At 36.8% G+C, this 18,394-nt stretch overlaps 1 protein-coding gene across 8 annotated transcripts in view; it reads left to right on the forward strand.

The window, feature by feature from the left end:
- nedd4l (NEDD4 like E3 ubiquitin protein ligase) overlaps positions 1–18,394 on the forward strand; it is a 128,265-nt gene that overhangs the window by 54,674 nt on the left and 55,197 nt on the right. The window contains exon 1 of one of the 8 annotated variants that reach the window (XM_049466056.1): positions 7,469–9,142. The exons of 3 other annotated variants lie outside the window; for them this stretch is intronic. In XM_049466056.1, the coding sequence (XP_049322013.1) occupies positions 8,015–9,142 (1,128 nt within the window). In that variant the 5' untranslated portion in view covers positions 7,469–8,014. Of the gene's footprint in view, positions 1–7,468; positions 9,143–18,394 lie in introns of those variants that run through there. 4 more of the 8 variants (XM_049466058.1, XM_022676540.2, XM_049466057.1 and 1 more) reach the window with 4 other exon arrangements.

Genomic DNA, 18,394 nt, shown 5'->3' on the forward strand with positions numbered 1-18,394 from the left:
ATGTTACCACTAGATGGTATGGGCATTATCTCCATATGAGGCTAAAGTATTTTGCAGAGAATCAGAAATGTAATGTCCGTCTATGAGAACACAGGATCTCAAGAGGTTAAAACTGTATCATGCAAAGAAGTTTAACATTTTGATTAATTTTACCAAAGAGCATTTAACCCTAGTGTAAACCTTTTGTATTTTGTAATTTTTTTTGGTGTCACAGTTGTTTCATTTATTAATGCAAAGGTTCCTCATTAGCAATTTATTTCTAATAAGATGCTCAGAAAAATGAAGATAAAATTTATGGATGCATTGAAGAAATGAAGGAAAGGGGCAGCACAAAGGTGTTACTTTTTTATCCATTGTTGCTTAGACTGGGTTATTAGACATGTCATGATTTTTAAGACATTGCTTAAGCTAATTATCATAACAAAGTCCATTTTGGAATAGGGCCGTAGTTAATCACTATATCTGTATGTTAATCACTATATCTCACTTTATCTAATCACTTCACTGTACTGTACTATGACTGTGAAAAATAATCATTATAAAATAGTCATTATTAAGAGGGTTTACCTACAGTGTGTTTCATTTTTGCACAGACCTGGTTGCAATATGACAGTTTTATTCAAACCCAACTGTAGCTCAATAAAATTCTGTCTGAATCTGACTGTAGCCCAGCAGAATTGTGTCTGAATCTGATTGTAGTCTGACACAAATCTATTCAAACTAACAACATAATTGTGGCAAAATCCATCTATAATCCGATAAAATTCAGAGAGAATTGTGTCAGATTGGAACAGAATTGGCTTTGGGTGGGTTTGTGTTGGGCTACAGTTGGGTTTGAATAAATAATCAGACTGCAGTTGGGTTCAGGCAGAAATGTATCAGGCTACAGTTGGGTTAATCCAGAATAGTTCCGGGCTACAGTCGGGTCAGACACATTTTTGTCCTACTCCAATTGGGTTTGATAGAACTGTGTCAGACTACAGTCCGACTGGAGGCTACAGAATCTGCTGTAGTGAGTTTGAGTGAATGTTTTCGCAGTAAAGCGGACAGTGTTCCCGGGCTGTGTTCATGTTGGTTGTGTGTTTGGAGGGAGAAGGTTAGGCTTGTCTTTGTGTGACTGCTGTTGGCAGTGTTTCAGTGTTGCTGCTCTTCAGGCCCTGAGTGTTGCCCTTATAAGTCTGAGACAAGGCTGCACACTCAGCCCTGCTGACTACTCTCTCTGTCATCAATGAGCGATTGTTTCTTTCTCTCTGTGTGCTGCTGTTTCCTTACCTCCCCCTCTTCTTTTACTTCTGTTGCTTTTCGTCGAGTTCCTTCTCGCGTTTTCCTCAGTTTCGCTCAATTTCCACTCATCAGGTTTTCGCCAACTGTCTGTCAGTTGTCTTTCCTTTTTCCTGCTGTTTTTTTGTTCTTTATTACTTTCTCCCATAGCCTCTCTTTCTGTCGCTCTCTCTCTCTACCGTCAAGAGTCTTATCATATTTAAAATACCTGCTGTGAATTTTAATGTTGTTCGACCTCAGCGTGGCTTTAACATCAGGTGATCTGTACGTGACTTTAGCCTGATCCAGACAGATGATGTGATGCTTTCTTTTTATGGTCTACTAGATTTGGGTCGCCCACAGGAATCTTTAAGAATTTTTGCAGATTTCCCTTCCTCTCTAAAAGCAGCCTCCACATCTGTCATGATTTAATAAGCAGTGATATGAAACTGGAGAATCGGATAGGAGACTGCAACTCTGCGGTACAGCAGTAATGCTAAAAAAAAAGTGGTGTAAAGTGCTTTGTGTAGGGCCCTATAAATTTCATTTGATTTATATATATGTTATATGTATATATATATATATATATATATATATATATATATATATATATATATATATATATATATATATATATGTATATGTTGTTATATATATATATATATATATATGTTTTGTATGATTTCTTTCCCATTTAGATTCTAAGGAATATGTGCAGTACCACACGGACTGTTTTTTCATTATATATTGATATTAATGATTAATACTAAAATCATCCAAACTATGAAGAAAAAAAAATTATAATTTAGTTAACAAAAAGTATTAAACAAACAAGAATATGTTTTCGATTCTAGGCTGGATTTTCTCAGTATGATTTATAAGGTAGAGTCACTTTGAATTGCTTTCAGTTAACAGCTGTGCTGAACTCATCAAGAGTTAATTAATAGAAAAGTTGGAGTTCAGCAAAAAAGCAGTGTGTTTATTAAGTTATAAACTCTGTTTTGCGGAAAATTGATAACTAAAGCTAAATACAGACTGGTAGAAATGCATCAGAGTCATCTTCAAAAATCCCCAGACGTGACCATTCAGACTGGATTTTTTTATTTATTTATTTATTTATTTTTAAATTGAGGTCAGATCATTATTTCGGTCAGGTAAAAAAAATGTGACACTATTAGGATACAATTAGAAATAAAACAAAGTGAGACTAATACCTTTTTAGCTATCACGTTTATTTTGACATTATTTAAAACTGAACAGTTACTATTCCAATATCAGTTGAGGTAGAGTTATGAGTGCAGCATAACTGAATTTTCAACCACTAGCCAGTTTTAGACCAGCAAAAATATAATTTATCAGCACGAAACACGTATTTTAACTAAATGCTACAAGAACTATGTATGTGAAAGTTGTTTTTAGTAGATTGCTGAACTACCAGGGTTGGGTTCACTGGATTCAGTGTATGGATTCAGCTCTATAACTGTGCAAATTATCAGCACACAATAAAGTACAGGAGTGTAATGGCAGACTACAACATGTTTGGGGGAAAAAAAACACCCAATATTATAAATAAATGTGAAAACAAAAGGCCTGAAATCTTTTGTTCCACCTGCCTGGTGGTCTTTATCAGTCTTTGACAAAGCCCAGTTGATTGGATTTGCTTGTCGCCTGTTTGTGAATGGGCTAGCGGCATGCCAAAACATTGTTGTAAACATGTTTGTTTATTAATCACTGTCAGAATTGCAATTTCTGAAGAAGAAAATGAAGAATGCGTCCACGATACTGTCCACAGTAAGAAATAGCACTTTTCTGACAAAGCGTCTGCCGACTACGCCAATAAACTGAAAGCTGTGGAAAGAGGAAAAAGAATGTAAAAATAAAAGGAAAGACATGAGGGTGGAAAAAATGCTTGGAGGGATGGAGGGACTGCCTCAGCAAATAAGTGAGCAAACAGGCTGATGGGAAATAGCAGTATGTTCTCTCAATAAACCTTGATTTCTGTTTTCTCAGTGCTCAGCCCCACTGTGTTTGGCACTGCGAGTTTAATGCTTATGCCATGCTGTCTGCCATATTCTTTTTTCGCTGGCCTCTTCTGGCTAAGACTGACCTTCTAAACAATAGGCTTCTCATACAGAGCCCTCTCACTCTCATTCTTTAAAGAATCTCCAGTAGGTCAGCAATGCTTAAGGTGCTGTTTAACTGGGACTCACTGTCAGTGAACACTGCCAAGTTAAAAAAGAAGTTCGTTTTGAGTTGGTTAAACAGAACCAGCTAAAGGCCAGAGACCTAAATGGGCTTATAAACAATGGGTAATCTCAGCTCTAGACTTTTACCACAGGCTGGAGTGTGGTAGCACAGACTGTGCTAAGAATAATCAAGGAGTAGCAAACACATTCGCTTTTTCCATGGGAGGATTGAGATGTTGTGGAAAGATGAATAAAGAGGAGCAGATGGAAGAATTCTGCCGTTTTGGAGGGTCTTATGTGTCCAGAAGCTTCTCTGATGAATTAGGCAGGCAGCTTTCCTGATTTTTTATAGGGTTTAAGCTTTCACAACTTATTGGTTCTACATGTTAGCATTGTAGCATTAGCATTGTGTCAAACGTAGGAAGCACATTTTGATCACCAGTCATTCTATCCCCATTAGAGCTGGGGCGACTTGTCGATACACAGCTCTGAAAATAATTAAGAGACCCCTTCAGTTTCTGAATCAGTTTCTCTGATTTTGCTATTTATAGCTATAGAAATGATTGAAATAACCAAAAAAAGATGCAGAGCTTTCAGACCTCAAATAATGCAAATAAAACAAGTTCATATTTATAAAGTTTTGAGTTCAGAAATCCGTTTTCATGCATCTTGGCATGTTCTCCTCCACCAGTCTTACACACTGATTTTGGATAACTTTATGCCTTTACTTCTGGTACAAAATATTTAAGCAGTTCAGTTTGGTTTGATGGCTTGTGATCATCCATCTTCCTCTTGATTATGTTCCAGAGGTTTTCAATTTGGTAAAATAAAAAAAAAAATCTTTTTTTAAATGTTATTTTTTTTTCCCCAGAGCTGTTAATGACGACATAAATTATGGAAGTAAATGAATTGATATAAAATGCATTAATGCTTTCAGTAATGTAAGTAAAGTATGTGGATTAAATATGTAAACATTAACACGATAACACATGCGATTACACTGGAAAGTTTAATAAGGGCTGTAATACTTGGTTCGCCTCTCGCTGCATCTGATTGGTGCCATTGTATATCGGTCTCTATCTCCTCTATATCTGTTATTGGTGGATTCCGTCTATGTTTTCTGAGAAACTGGCCAATGGACAATCAAAAAAATCACTAAGGACACACCCACATCACCTCAGAAAGCAGCAGGAAAGCTCACTAATATAAATGTAATTTCTTCTTGTCAATCTAACATTAATTCTTGTTTTTTTATTTAAATATCCACTATTAAAATTTGGTATTAAGCAAAACAAAAAGTGAGATTAATTGTGATAAATCTATTTTAACTTTTAACTAAGACAATAGCTTTACCATAGCCTGTTACTACATCCTGTACATTTTCAATTATTTATTTTTTTGCTCTAAATTGCCCCAAGTGAGGAAATAATTCCAAATTATAATCATTTGAATTTTTATATCTAGGTTTTAAGTAAAAAAAAAAAAAAAAAAAAAAATATATATATATATATATATATATATATATATATATATATATATATATATATATATATATATATATATATATATATATATATATAGGATAAAGGATAAAGGATTTTATGACATAAAACATGAAGTTATCAGTTGAAACCAAGATAGTTTTACTGTGGAAAAAAACTCCCTGAAGTGCAGAATGTGTTGCAAGTATTAAAATGTTGTTTTTTTTTTGTTGTTGTTCTTGTTTTTTTTTTTAGATTAATTGATAAAAATAAACCTTAAGTGCTGACCTATTTCCCATTTGCTATAACAGATGTATACCCATTAGAATCATAAACAGCTAAGTTGATGCTAAAAAATAACCTGTTCTCTTCTTCACCACTGATGATAAAAAAGGAAACCCTGTGAGAGCTGTGGATTCCAACCCTGTGGACTCCTGCTTGGTCTACACATCTGTCTTGGACTGCTTTACTGTGCTGCAAAGTCCGCTCAGATGCTTTAATACTTAGGCTTCAGTCCGCTGCTCCAGGCTTGGATATACTCGGAAAAACCTGGGAATGTTCAGTTTATACACAGTCAGCCCATTTACAATTTACTCCCAGCACACAATGGAAATTGGTGTGGTTTGTCGCAGTGTTTGTTCAGAAGATGACGAGTCATGTCATTTTGAGGAGCACTGTGGTAAAGGCCTTTTTTACCCAAAGTTCAACCATAGGCAACCATTCCTGGCAGTGCCAGTAATGACCGTGAATAATATTGAAAGTATGTCAGTAAGTCAAATTTGATTGGTCTCTAAGATTGCTCGGAAATGTTAAACCACAAGGAACATCCAGTCTTAACGTAAAGCAGCTGCATCTGTTTTTGGGTGCTTTTATTTCTACAGTGGTCAAGGTTGTGGTTTTATTTGTTGACCTTCTGTAAAACGAACTGTGTTTAAGTCCTGAGTCAGTGTTATTACACTCAGAAAGGAAGAGTGGGTGAATAACTGGTCTGAGAGTACTTTTACCTGGATTTAGTTAACACATAACAGAGGCTGTTTATACCTGGTATTAAAATGTCTTTTTGGTAATCAGATTATTTTTCAAATTTTGTCCAATTTAATTGGTGGTCATGGATACAGCTCAAGAACATTTAATGCAAGTGTAAATTAGATGAGCTTTCTGTTACTTGAGTAAAAGAGTTGAACCTGTTTACATCTGGTCACTTGATGCATCTTGAGTATCTGGATTAAATCCACTCAAAAACACAAATGTAAACTGATCCAAGACCCATTTAAAGCAGATACAAATCCAATCACTAAAACCACTTCCAAGGAAATGGTCCAACACCCATTTAAGGGTTTTTATTGCCAAAGATGTATGGTAATGAAGTAGAACTACTTCACTGCTCCACTTAAGTGCTAAAATACTGTATCTGTATCTAGTGGAGTATTATTTTTACTTCACTACTGTACTTAGGTGATAAAATGCTGTATCTGTATCTACTGGAGTATTATTTTTACTTCACTACTGTACTTAAGTGCTAAAATACTGTATCTGTATCTATTTGAGTATTATTTTTACTTTATTACTGTACTTAAGTACTAAAATGCTGTATCTGTATCTACTTAAGTATTATTTTTACTTCACTACTGTACTTAAGTACTAAAATACGATATCTGTATCTACTGGAGTATTATTTTTACTTCACTACTGTACTTAAGTACTAAAATACTGTATCTGTATCTACATCATTTCAAACCCACATTATCACTATTTTTATAGAGCACTTGTACTTTTTCTTAAGTCTGGGACTGTAGTACTTTAAACATATCAGTGGCAAAAGTGGGCCAGTATCAGCTGTATCAGCAACTGTTTTGATGTTTTTTTTTGCTGTGAATTGACTCATCTGAAAGCCACTGAGATTGGGTTTCTGGCGCCACCTGCTACTTCCTGAATGGCGTGGTCATGTGTGCTTTGTTTTTGTGTTGATATCTTTGTTATTTTTGTCTTTGTTAAGGGGGGAGATCTTTTTAACCATGTATTGTAGGAGCAGGATTTCAGTTCAGGGGTCTTTGAGATAATGAAATGCATGATGGGGGTATTAGCCCACGTCCCAGCTTGGCTTGGCCCAGTGTCCTCAGTGTGTGGGACAAGCGAGATGACACAGATTTATGCTTTTGTGGAGAGTGTTCTTCCTGACTCAGCTGCGATCTCTCTGCGATTTCTCTCTGGATGTCCCACTCTCGGGGGCCTACTTCACCCTGACAGATCAGCAGCAGCTGAGAGAGGGCTGTTTGGGTCTTGCTGGATGGTGAAGTTGGCCGGGGGTGTGTTTAAAAAGTGGAGTGGCCTTTTGAGTTTGAGTTGAGGCTACCCTACCCTCACCTCGGCTTGGCCTGAGTGCCAGGCGCCCTTATCCAATCATGCCTGGAATGTTGCTTGTCACTCTGGCTATTTCTGCTGTCTGTCACTATCGAGAAGCAGCACTAACAGTTTGGTAAATGAGAGAGGGCTTTTTTTTCTGCTCCCTCCCCCCATTTCTCTCTCTCTCTCTTTTTCCTGCTCTCTCATGTTCATTCACTTCTCGGCTTTGTTGAGAGCTCTTGTGGGCTGAAGTTTGCTGCCTGTTGCAGTACCTCTATTGTAACTGTGTCTAGTGAGCGAGCGATCGAGTGAACTGCTGCTGCTTTCTCTCTCGCGCTTTCTAGCTCTCTCGCTCTCTCCTGTGCACTCTTGCACGCACAAGTGAGGGAAAGGCAGAAGAGAGGGGGAAATTGTGTGGGTGAGCGAGAGCAGAAGCGATCAGACACACTTTTATAGGGGTGAGCGCGACTGAGCCGGCAGGAGCCAGAGCCAAAGCCAGACCCAGACAGAGCGGGACACGACGTGAGAATTGGGAGTTGACTTTTTTTTAATTTGTAGAGCACCTTTTACTGAAGACGCTGTCCACAAGCAGCTACCCAGAATTCAGCTCCAAACCCATGACAGCCACTTCAAGTGGAACAGTGGCAGGAAAGACTTCAAAGAACATGAGGAAGAAACCCTAAGAGGAACCAACACCACAGAGGGCTACATTTCCTCGTCCAACGGTCTACAACGGTCAATAGAATGGCTCATCGTCTACGTCTGTACTTCGGTTCTGGTCGGAGCAACACGGCTCCTGAATTTCAGGAGCTGGATGAAGATGAGAATGGAAGTCCTGATGGTAATGGAAGATTCTGTAGTAGCTCTGGAGCAGGCACCATGCTGTTGCGCATGGGTCAGAGGAATATACCGCTAGACGAGGCAAATGCTCCCGGATTGCCTGGAGGTTCTGATACTTTCCTGAAACGCAGCTCCTCCATGTTCATACCGCAGCTCCAAAACCAACCAGAATCTAGAACTACCAAGAGCTCATCCATGCAGATATCCCTCCAGCGGTCAGCTATCTCTCAAGAAGATGTACGACACATGGATTCACCTCCTGAATATCCGGATGATCCAGCTCCAGCCTACACGGAGCCTGGAGAAGGGTGGTCCAACCCTCCCAGTTACTACAGAAGAGATAGTCCACCTAGCCTATTAGTGGACCAGACTACCTATGGCACAGAACCTAGCCATCCCACACGGAGAATCTTCTGTGTCAGGCCTTATGTCCAGAATACTCAATCTTCTATTGGGATTTCCAACGGAGGTCCTCCAGGAAACACAATTGGTGGATTTTGTATCCAGCAAAAGGCCTTTACAGGTGGCCCAGATGTTCAACAGTTTACAATAGTGCCCTACGCTACAGATGGCCAAGACAGTGCATGTCGCTGGTCTGTCCAGCCAACCACAAACGGGACATCTGGTACCCGAAGACTTGTCTTCCAGCTGCAGCAAGACCGGGGAATGTCCATTAATACAAACGGCCAGAGAGAAGCACCCAGTCCCAGCTATAGTGGTTCCAAAAGCTGCCGCGATGCCCGTTACCCCCGAATCAGGCTGGAGAGAAGCACATCTCAGCCTGTACAGCCCAGAACAGTTCCTTCACGCCCTGGATCCATGCCAAACCTCCATGCCCCTATATCCGAAATGGATACAGAAAGCGAGGAAGTGATCGAGGATGGATCCCGAGGCTGCACATTCAAGATCAGAAAGGAGCAGAACCAGAAGCATCCCAAGTTTAAGATCTATTTCAGCCAAGGAGGCGACCGAAGGTCTAACTCTGTGCAGGATATTAGCTTTGGAAAGGTGCCTAACTGGAACAACCCACAGGTAATTAGGACTCAGAATCTAAAGTTCAGCATGCTGTGCAGTTATCAGTTCTTCTTTCATTTATTGACCCAAAAATGGTTGTGTTATTTCTTTTGGAACAGCACCTTGACTTACTATGACTTGTTTTCATAAGAAATATATAACTTGATTTCTTTTTTGTGTCTGGCGAGACCTAGAATGTAGTACTGGGTGTATTCAGTCTTATAGTTTTCGTAGTCAATTATTCACAACATTAATAGTTAATAAGTGGATGGCAAATGGGAAAAGCAGAGAAGATGAGGTAGCGAGTTTGGGACTCTTGAGTAGGGGAGGGGAGATTAGGTTGTATAGGAAGGTCTTAGCCACATTCTGGGAAGTGAGAATGCTAAGAAAATGCAAGCCAGGAGCAAGGCTTAACCACATGGTCTTTGGTTTCCCAACCACAGGCATGAAAATGCTACCAGAAATTTTGGTGGCTTTTCTTTACAAAGAGGAAAAGTACAATAGGGCTGTACTGAGTACTGAGATTTTTTAGATGTATCTGTCTAAAGTCTCAGGGCTACTGTGCTGCTGGCCTTTGTGTCTCTTTAAGAGGTTGCTGTGCTATCTTTAGACCTGCATCAAGTGCTGTTGTTGGTTTTCAGATCTTCTTTCTTGACCAGGGTAACTGTCCACCTCAGCTGCTCTGTGGTCATTAAGGTCTAGGATATCATTACGGCTGAAATAACTGTGAAGATGTTTAAGGTATCTGAGGCAGTGCCTTAAGAGGGTCACAAACTGCTAGTGAGGTTGAATTTGTACAACTTCATTATAGAGAAAATACAGAAGTTGCCTCTAGTTATTAGGAGTGTAGGAAAAGATCGATCAATATTGTATCGTATTGCAATATTTTGTGGTGCAATACAGTATTGATTTTTAAAAACAAAGTAACAGTGTTTAATTATCAGTTCAGATGTAAAGATTGGGTTCCAGTACCAGTGTTCTACTCTGTATCCAGGTCCCACTGTTCTGATTGGATAAATTGTAAACTTTTCTCATAGTATGTAAACTTTTGTAACATTTTGTTTAAAATTGTGAAGCTAAGCTTGGTTGGCTAGAAATTATTTTAGATAAGTAGCTTAGCAAAGCTTACAAATTAGCACCCATTCCACCAGTAGAAAACTTTTTGGTTTCAACATCCATCTTTTTATTGCATCTTTTATTCCCAAGTCCCTTCAGTTTTTTTTTTTTTTTGCTTTTAGTCAGAATTATGAGACTGATTTTACTTTCAGTCTTCAAACTCAAGGTATTTGGGGTACGTATTTTATTAACATTTTTCTTAAATATTTACTAAAATTAGCTGCTAATTTTATCCATCTTTCACCACTTAAAGATACATTGGCAAGGACAGAAATAAGGTTCCAAATATGGTGGGCAGAACAACAAAAATGAGACTTTTGCAATATATACAGCTCTGTTAAAAAATTTAAAATTAAGAGACCACTTCAGTTTCTGAATCAGTTCCTCTGATTTTGTTATTTATAAATATATGTTTGAGTAAAATGAACATTGTTGTTTCACTCAAAATTTTGGGCAACGTTTCTCCCAAATTTCAAATAAAAATATTGTAATTTGGAGCATGTATTTGCAGACAATAAGAAATGGCTAAAATAACAAAAAAAGACCTCAAATAGTGCAAAGAAAACAAGTTCATATTTATAAAGTTTTAAGAGCTCAGAATGGATATTTGGTGGAATAGAATTTAAACACAGTTTTCATACGTCTTGACATGTTCCCCTCCACCAGTCTTACACACTGCTTTTGGATAACTTTATGCCTTTACTCCTGGTGCAAAATTTAAGCAGTTCAGCTTGGTTTGATGGCTTGTGATCATCCATCTTCCTCTTGATTATATTCCAGAGGCTGGTGTTTGAATGACTTGTAGGAAATGCTTCATGTTCATATTTTTGACCCAGAATTTTTGTCCCTGAAGTGTAAAAAGAGATTGTTGTTTTCACAGCTTGGTAGATTGTAAATGATAGGCCTAGAAGTCATAACTGTGGTGATGTCATTCACATTGTGGCAGTCTGAGGAAGTGTTGGTGAGTGTTTCCATTACCTGCTGGAAGGACTTTACTGGAAGTGAAGCGTCCAGGAAGTTTAGTGTTGAGTTCATCAGCTGAAGCAAATGCTTCTACTGATCTAGTTTCCTTTTCTGGTTTACACATCGACAACAGCTGTGTCATCACTCGTATTATCTTCAGAGATTAACGAGGCCTGAATCAAGTGGTGGTGCCAGCACGTGTTGAGTTGTGGGAGTGAAAGATGGTGCTTTTTAAGAAGTACTCTGACCTTCTTCCTTGTTTTCTTCTGTTTATAATCAGTTTATAATCAGTCTTTAAAAAAAATGTTTGTGGATCTATATCAGGGGTTTTCAGCTACACTCAGCCTGGGACCCACATTTTCCTAATGGTCTTGACCCAGTTTTAAAGAATACAAATCAAACCATTTTCTTTTTTGAAAAATATTTCTTAAAGAAACTGAGGAGGAACATGACAACTACATGTATAAATTGTCTGCATAAAATAAATAAGGCCATAAAATTAGATATTTCACTTGTCTGCATTTAAAATACATTAGAAAGAAACTCTCTGCTACTTTTTTATTTTATTTTATTTTATTTTTTTTTTTTTGTCTGCTATTTGCCCTGAATGTGTCCTCGACCCATTTTTGGGTCCTGACCCACCAGTTGCGAATTGCTAGTCTAGATGAGATTTGTAACTACCAATGGGCCAATACACATTTGTTCAGTTCCGTTTCAATTCTGTTCTGCAAAAGCCGATTTGATACACATTCAGTTTTTTTTTTATTTTTTTTTTTACATATTTAACAGAATGTTTTTTTAGTATTATCATTATTACTATTTTTGATGTGTTTAAGGTTACATCATGTGACTGAACTGACTACACAGTGGATTCTATTAGGAGAACCAAAACATACAAAAATACATTTAAATTTAAGTGTAGCTTTTCAGCTTCTCTGTAATCCTTTAGACTTTGGGTCAACCATAAAGAACCTGGGAAACTTTCTCAAACCCATCAAATCTCAGTCTGCCCACTGATGCCTTCTTCAGAATGTTTTTTTTTTTTATTTATTTTTTATCTGGCTTGAGCACCATATTAAAGGCTTTACATAATCCGGTGTTTCTTAAACCATTCCCAGCTAAAACCCTTATTTTACCCTTATTTTCATCTTTAAATACAATAATATACCATAGTTAGCCATAATTGTAGGTTAAAGAAAAACTGTATTAATTGTAGGTTAGGCTGCAGTTTCTCTGGCCCTCCTTTGAATCATATATTGAGAGATTAATATATCAAATTGAATAATTTGGGCTAGTCTTTGGGTTTATATAGTTGTTTGGTTGCTGTGGTGTTGTTGGTTGCTTTCTCTCAGTTGAGCAGTGTAGGACAAAAAGAGAAAGGTCTGCTCTGTGAAGTAAATCAGCAGATTTCTGGCATTCAGTAGCTGTCTGAAGGGAGACTAACTTCATCACCTGCTGCTGCTGATTGGAATCATGTGTAATAATGCAGGCGCCTTACTGCTGGTCTGTTTAACCCCTGGAACCTAAGCTTTATTATTCAGTTTCTAATACTAATGCAAAAATGCTGCTTTTTATTTTATTTTATTGTATTTTTTGGTACCTGCTTTGAAGCTGTTAGCATGTGTTGTGGTGTCCCACTGGGATCTATTCTGGGGCCTATAAAACTGTTACAAAACATAACATTATGACAATTATGATGGAGTTATGGGAGTAAAGAACCACAATGTGAGTCAACTGAGTTAAACACAAGGCAAGGCTAATTTATTTCTATAACACCTTTCATACCCATTGGCAATTCAAATAGTTTTACAAGAAGATAAAATGATAAAGCATTCCTGAGACACATCAGAAAGACATTTAGTCTTTTTTAAGCAAATAGTTACAATTAAAGGAACATAAAAACTAAGACCATTGACATGAAGTTCTTTTTAAAACTAGAAACGAAAAACAACAAATGAAAGAGCAGAAAATTATGTTCAAATAAAAACAGATTTATACAATTTAGAAACAAAATAAATAAATAAATAAAGAAATAAATAAATAAAGATGAAGTGCAGCACAAAGAATTGTAAAGAAAAGAAAGTGATTTATTATAAACCAACTTTTAATTCTTATAAATATTCAGATGTTTTTTAATTGTAATGGAGGCATTTTTAAATAAATACAGAAAATAAATTAAATCAAACTCTTGTTTTCAATAAAAAAGTGACATATGGGTTAATTCATGTTAATGGGCTTTACTTGATAAGAAAAATATAATGGGCCGTATCAAGTGACTAAACATTATTGAAGTTATTTTCATAAATTATACGATAAGTTGATAATGTAACCAAAAACATGATAAAAATTATACAAAAAATAGGCATACTATGATATTGCGATATTCCTGAAAGCAGTCTGTTTTGTTTGATTTGCTAGTTACTGCATTTACTATACTAATATATATTTATATTTATATATTTTTTGGAGCTAATATGCATACATTATATATGCCTCATGCACTTAAGAGTTAGTTTTATGGTAGATTTTTTACATCTATTATTTTGTTATGCTATTATTATTTTATACAATATAAGAGTCTTGCTAAGTTACTGTTTACAGAATAGACAAATATTTATAGATTGTTTTTTTCTAGATTAGATTTGTTTTCTACGGAATGTATGAACCTTTTAAATGTATACTAAATAAAATCTTAATATTTATTTTGTTGCAGTATCACTCAACCCTAATCAGGACAGGCCTAACTTGAATGTTTATTTATTTATTATTATTATTATTTTTTTTTTTACAAAGTACCATCTCCCTGCACTTACACTTAACTATAACTTACAGTTATAGCATGCACGAGCATCATGGGATGCGATGGGACTGAAGCCATGCTTCCTGGCTCCGTCTACCAACATATGTGTTGAAATCTGCTATTCTGCAGGGACTTCCCAAGGACTTGGCTGTGTTTCTGCTTCCAGACTTTCAGGTCGCCCCACATGACTGCTCGCTATCACTCCGCTCGGAAGATATGTGCAATATGTGTCTTAACTGACAGGCCTCTTCCAGAAGCCCTGAGGGAATGGTGAGGTATTGAGAGCCAGTGTGTGAGGATGTGATAAGGGGAAGGTAGCCTGATAAAGAAAAGGGTAGAGAGAGTGCAAAACAAGCAAAGAAGTAATAAGAAGGTCAAGCTGTTCCTCGGTTGTGCTGCTGTGCTCCCCTGCTGCGTGCCATTCAGAGAGAAGACCTGTGTTGTGTGGTAAACGTGTGGCTGTGCTTCACTCTGTTATATTGGTGGGGTCCTGTTGCTAATATTAGACTGCTTTGGTCTGTGGGGATTTGTAGAGAGGGAGTTTTATTTAAGGACTTGGGCTCTGCTGGTACATGCTAACTTTACCCTACATGCTATACTGGGCTCAGGGCTTTATGCTGCCAACTCTACTCTCATCTGATCATACACACACACACACATACACACACACCACACACACATTAGAGCTTAGATCAGGTCCAAAAAACTGACCCACCCAGCCCAAGTCCGTGCACGTTCGGCCCGAGCCTGACCCGCCCCGCCCTTTAAACGGTCATTATGTACGATTTATACCAGAGCGTTAAAACGTTTTTTTTTTTTTTTTTTTTTTTTTTTTTACATATATTTTTTTTAGTTGCACACACATGTGAAAGAAGGAAGCAAACAGGGATGCATATTACATAAGTAAAAAAAAAAAAAAAAACATGTACAGGAAAAGTGAGAAAGCCCATAAGGGCTTATATACAATACTTTCCCTCCAAATTACAAACAAAATCATAAGAAAAGAATAATTGCATACATACGTACGCCTACATACACATACATAAACACACATGCATACTTTCATATACACATACATTCATACGTACTCACATTAATACAGTTGTAAAGAAAGAATATATACAATAACTGACCCAATAATTGAGTCAATTATTATAAAAAAAAAAAAAAAACATTTTTGAGTGAAATCTGTTTAGAGTGATGTTAATTAGCATTGCAATATAGACCTATTATTTAAGAATTTTTTTTGTTTTGTTTTATTTTTTATTTTTGGAAACAGCTACACACAGTGCTGCAAATCAAATGCGACTTTTATTTAAACAACAGTTTGGTTTGTTTCTTAGCTATATTGTAATTACCACACCATAGCTTTATGTAAAATAAGTAAAGCATTAAAAAACAGATGCTTACGTCACAGACTATTTTCTTGAGCTGGATCTGAGTTCAAGGAAAGCGGTGGAAAATCTGGGCCAAGAAGTAGAGGTTGGGCAGAGAATCTAAGCTCTAAGTTAAAGTTTTTCCTATGTTATAAATTAACACTAAAGTCAACCAGACTATGAAGGAACATATAAGGAATCATGTAGTAACTTAAAAATGTTAAACAAATCAAAATACTCTGTGAAGCATTTAGATGCTTTTTTTATGGGGGGCTGTTAACTTGTGGTTTCTGAGGCTGGTATTTCTGATGAATGTACCCTGTACAACAGAGGATACTTTTGGTCTTCCTTTCCTGTGGTAGTCCTGATGAGAGCCAGTTTCATCATAACATTTTGATGGTCTTTTTAACTGCACTTAAAGATACTTTTAAAGTTTTTGGATTTTTTTTGCATTGCCTGACCTATATTTTTTAGTTCTTGTCATAATATGTATTAGAACATTTACTCAAGTATTCACTATTCACTGTATACCTGTAACTCTATCTATTCACTACTTTACAACTGATGCATTAAGAGGTGCTAGTTTAAAAAATGTAAAATATAAAACATATCCTTGTTTGTTCCTCATAATTTCTACTTATTTAGAAAAAATAAAATAATTTTATAATTTTAGAAAGTAGCACTGGCTGTAGCTGGTTTTGTGGGCTCCCTCCCTCACTTTAAATCAGGGGTTGGAGGTCCTACTGGTTGAATATGTCTTTTTGAATCATTCTGGAATGTACCTTAAAATAGCAGCAGGGAATCCCCAGAGGATGATGACAGTGGGGAGAATTTGCTGGGCCTGCATGGAGGCTTCTTTCTGTTTTTTTTTTTCTTTTTACCCTCTTACTCCCTTCCTCTGTCTTGTCTTTTTACTTTTTCCTCTTGTTCTTTGTTCTTTGCTCTTTTCTACGTAAAAGGCTGTAAAGCAGATGAGAGATCAGATGTGTGTTTAAGGATGACAGAGGAGAAATTGCATTTAAATAGATGCACTTCATCCTCAACAATGTCCATGGACTCACTGTGTGTATGTGTGTGTACACATATATTATATATCCTCTCTGAGAACTTTGTGGGCGTGGTCAATATTATAATCACCATGTGTGACTAACAATTTGTGCAATGGTTATACCAAGTGCAATGCACACAGTATATATATCAATAAGCACACTAAGATGGTTAGATGGTTGCTAAGCAACACCCCGAAGTTTCCAGTTGCTCAGACTAGAAGAGAGGGGATGACTTATGTTAGCCTTGTGATTGGTCAGGGTTCTGCTGACATCAGTCAGACTCACTTTTAGACCCGCCCACTCTAGATTAATCTATCTATCCATCCATATCCATTTATTAGACTTTAGGAAGATATTTATAAGAAATATTTTGTATATTTACACAGGGGGACCTGAGAAGCGAAATAACCCAAATAGGAAGAAAGATTTAGGTCTCATAGGCTTTGAGGTTCATTTTTATTTGTTGGTTGTATATAGGATATTTTATATACAATGATAAGTTTGATTCAAAATTATAAATTGTAATACTTTAAATAAACTATAATTTATTATCTAATGCAAATGCAGCTTTCTTTACTGTAGATCTGTAAATGTTTCAGTTTGTAAATCCTAAAAGCCTGAGGACATTCAGCCCACATCTCCAGTAACGTATAGCTTCTTCAGGATCTTAATTTTTGGTGTGGTGTGTTGGTGGTATTAGTAGTTGTAAATAAAGCCTGGTTGAAGCAGTGCTGTGGTTTTAGAGCTGGGGAAGTGTTGAGTCGAGCCTCGTCTCTGAAACGGGAGGAGAATGTGTGGGTGATCTCACTTCAGTTCAACAGCTCCACAGTGGGTGACTCATTTATAACTTTTTTTAAATCCCCTTTATATTGCAATAGTACATTTTAGACCAATTTAGAACTAATAATTCTATCTTTGAGCCACTTTGAGCCTTTGTTGGATTTATTGAAATGCTTTGCGTCATCGTCATGTTGCATGGTCCACTTGCTGAAAATGGAATTATTTCTGAGATTTCATGAATTTCTACTTTTGAATGATTGTGTTCATAGTTGTAAATAAAGCCTAGTTGAAGCAGTGCTGTGGTTTTAGAGCGGGGGAAGTGTTGAGCGGAGCCTCGTCATGATATTTCATGGTATTTTTTGCAATAAGGATGGTCTTGGTGATATGTCAAAACACTAAATAAAAAAAAATGATTTCAAGAATGCATAACTACTCGATACTAATAAACACTCTAAATATCTCTATGTATTTAGGAATAAAGTAAAATAAATGATAAAATATGAAAGATAAAATCTGTCTATAATGGTATAATGATATATAATGGGAAATGAGAACAGTTCATATTCTTTTAGTAAAAACAGCAAAAAAGTAGTACCCTGATGATGTAATAATTCTTCACCATATTATAAATGTTGGCGATACAATATGGCACATCACATATCTAATACACTGTCCTTTAGAGTGTCTTTATACTGTAATAGTACGTTTAAGACCATTTCAGGACTAATGATTCTTTCTTTTGAGCTGTTCTTTGTTGGATTTAGTGAAATGCTTTGGGTCATTGTCATGTTGCATGGTCCACTTGCTGAAATTGCAGTTATTTCTGGAATCTCATGGAATTCTGCATTTGAATTATGGTGTTTGTAGTTTGTAGTGGAGCTGTGGTTTTAGATCTGGGGAAGTGTTGAGCGGAGCCTCGTCTCTGAAACGGGAGGAGAATGTGTGGGTGATCTCACTCCAGTTTAACAGCTCCACACTGGTGACTCATTCATACCCTTTCAGCTCAGACTGAGGCCTGTTATCTGAAGCTGGACAGAGGCTCTGTGTTCTGCTGTTTTGCTCTCCAGTTCAGCGGACTTACTGGTGTAAATGTCAGACTGGTTGAAAAGAGCGCAAAGTGGGCTTAGTGTCGTGGGGTCCTGACAAACTTGATTAAATCAAAGATTTGCTGTAAACGTAAGAAAAC

Source organism: Astyanax mexicanus, chromosome 17 (genome assembly GCF_023375975.1).
Source record: "Astyanax mexicanus isolate ESR-SI-001 chromosome 17, AstMex3_surface, whole genome shotgun sequence".
Lineage (NCBI taxonomy): Eukaryota > Metazoa > Chordata > Actinopteri > Characiformes > Acestrorhamphidae > Astyanax > Astyanax mexicanus.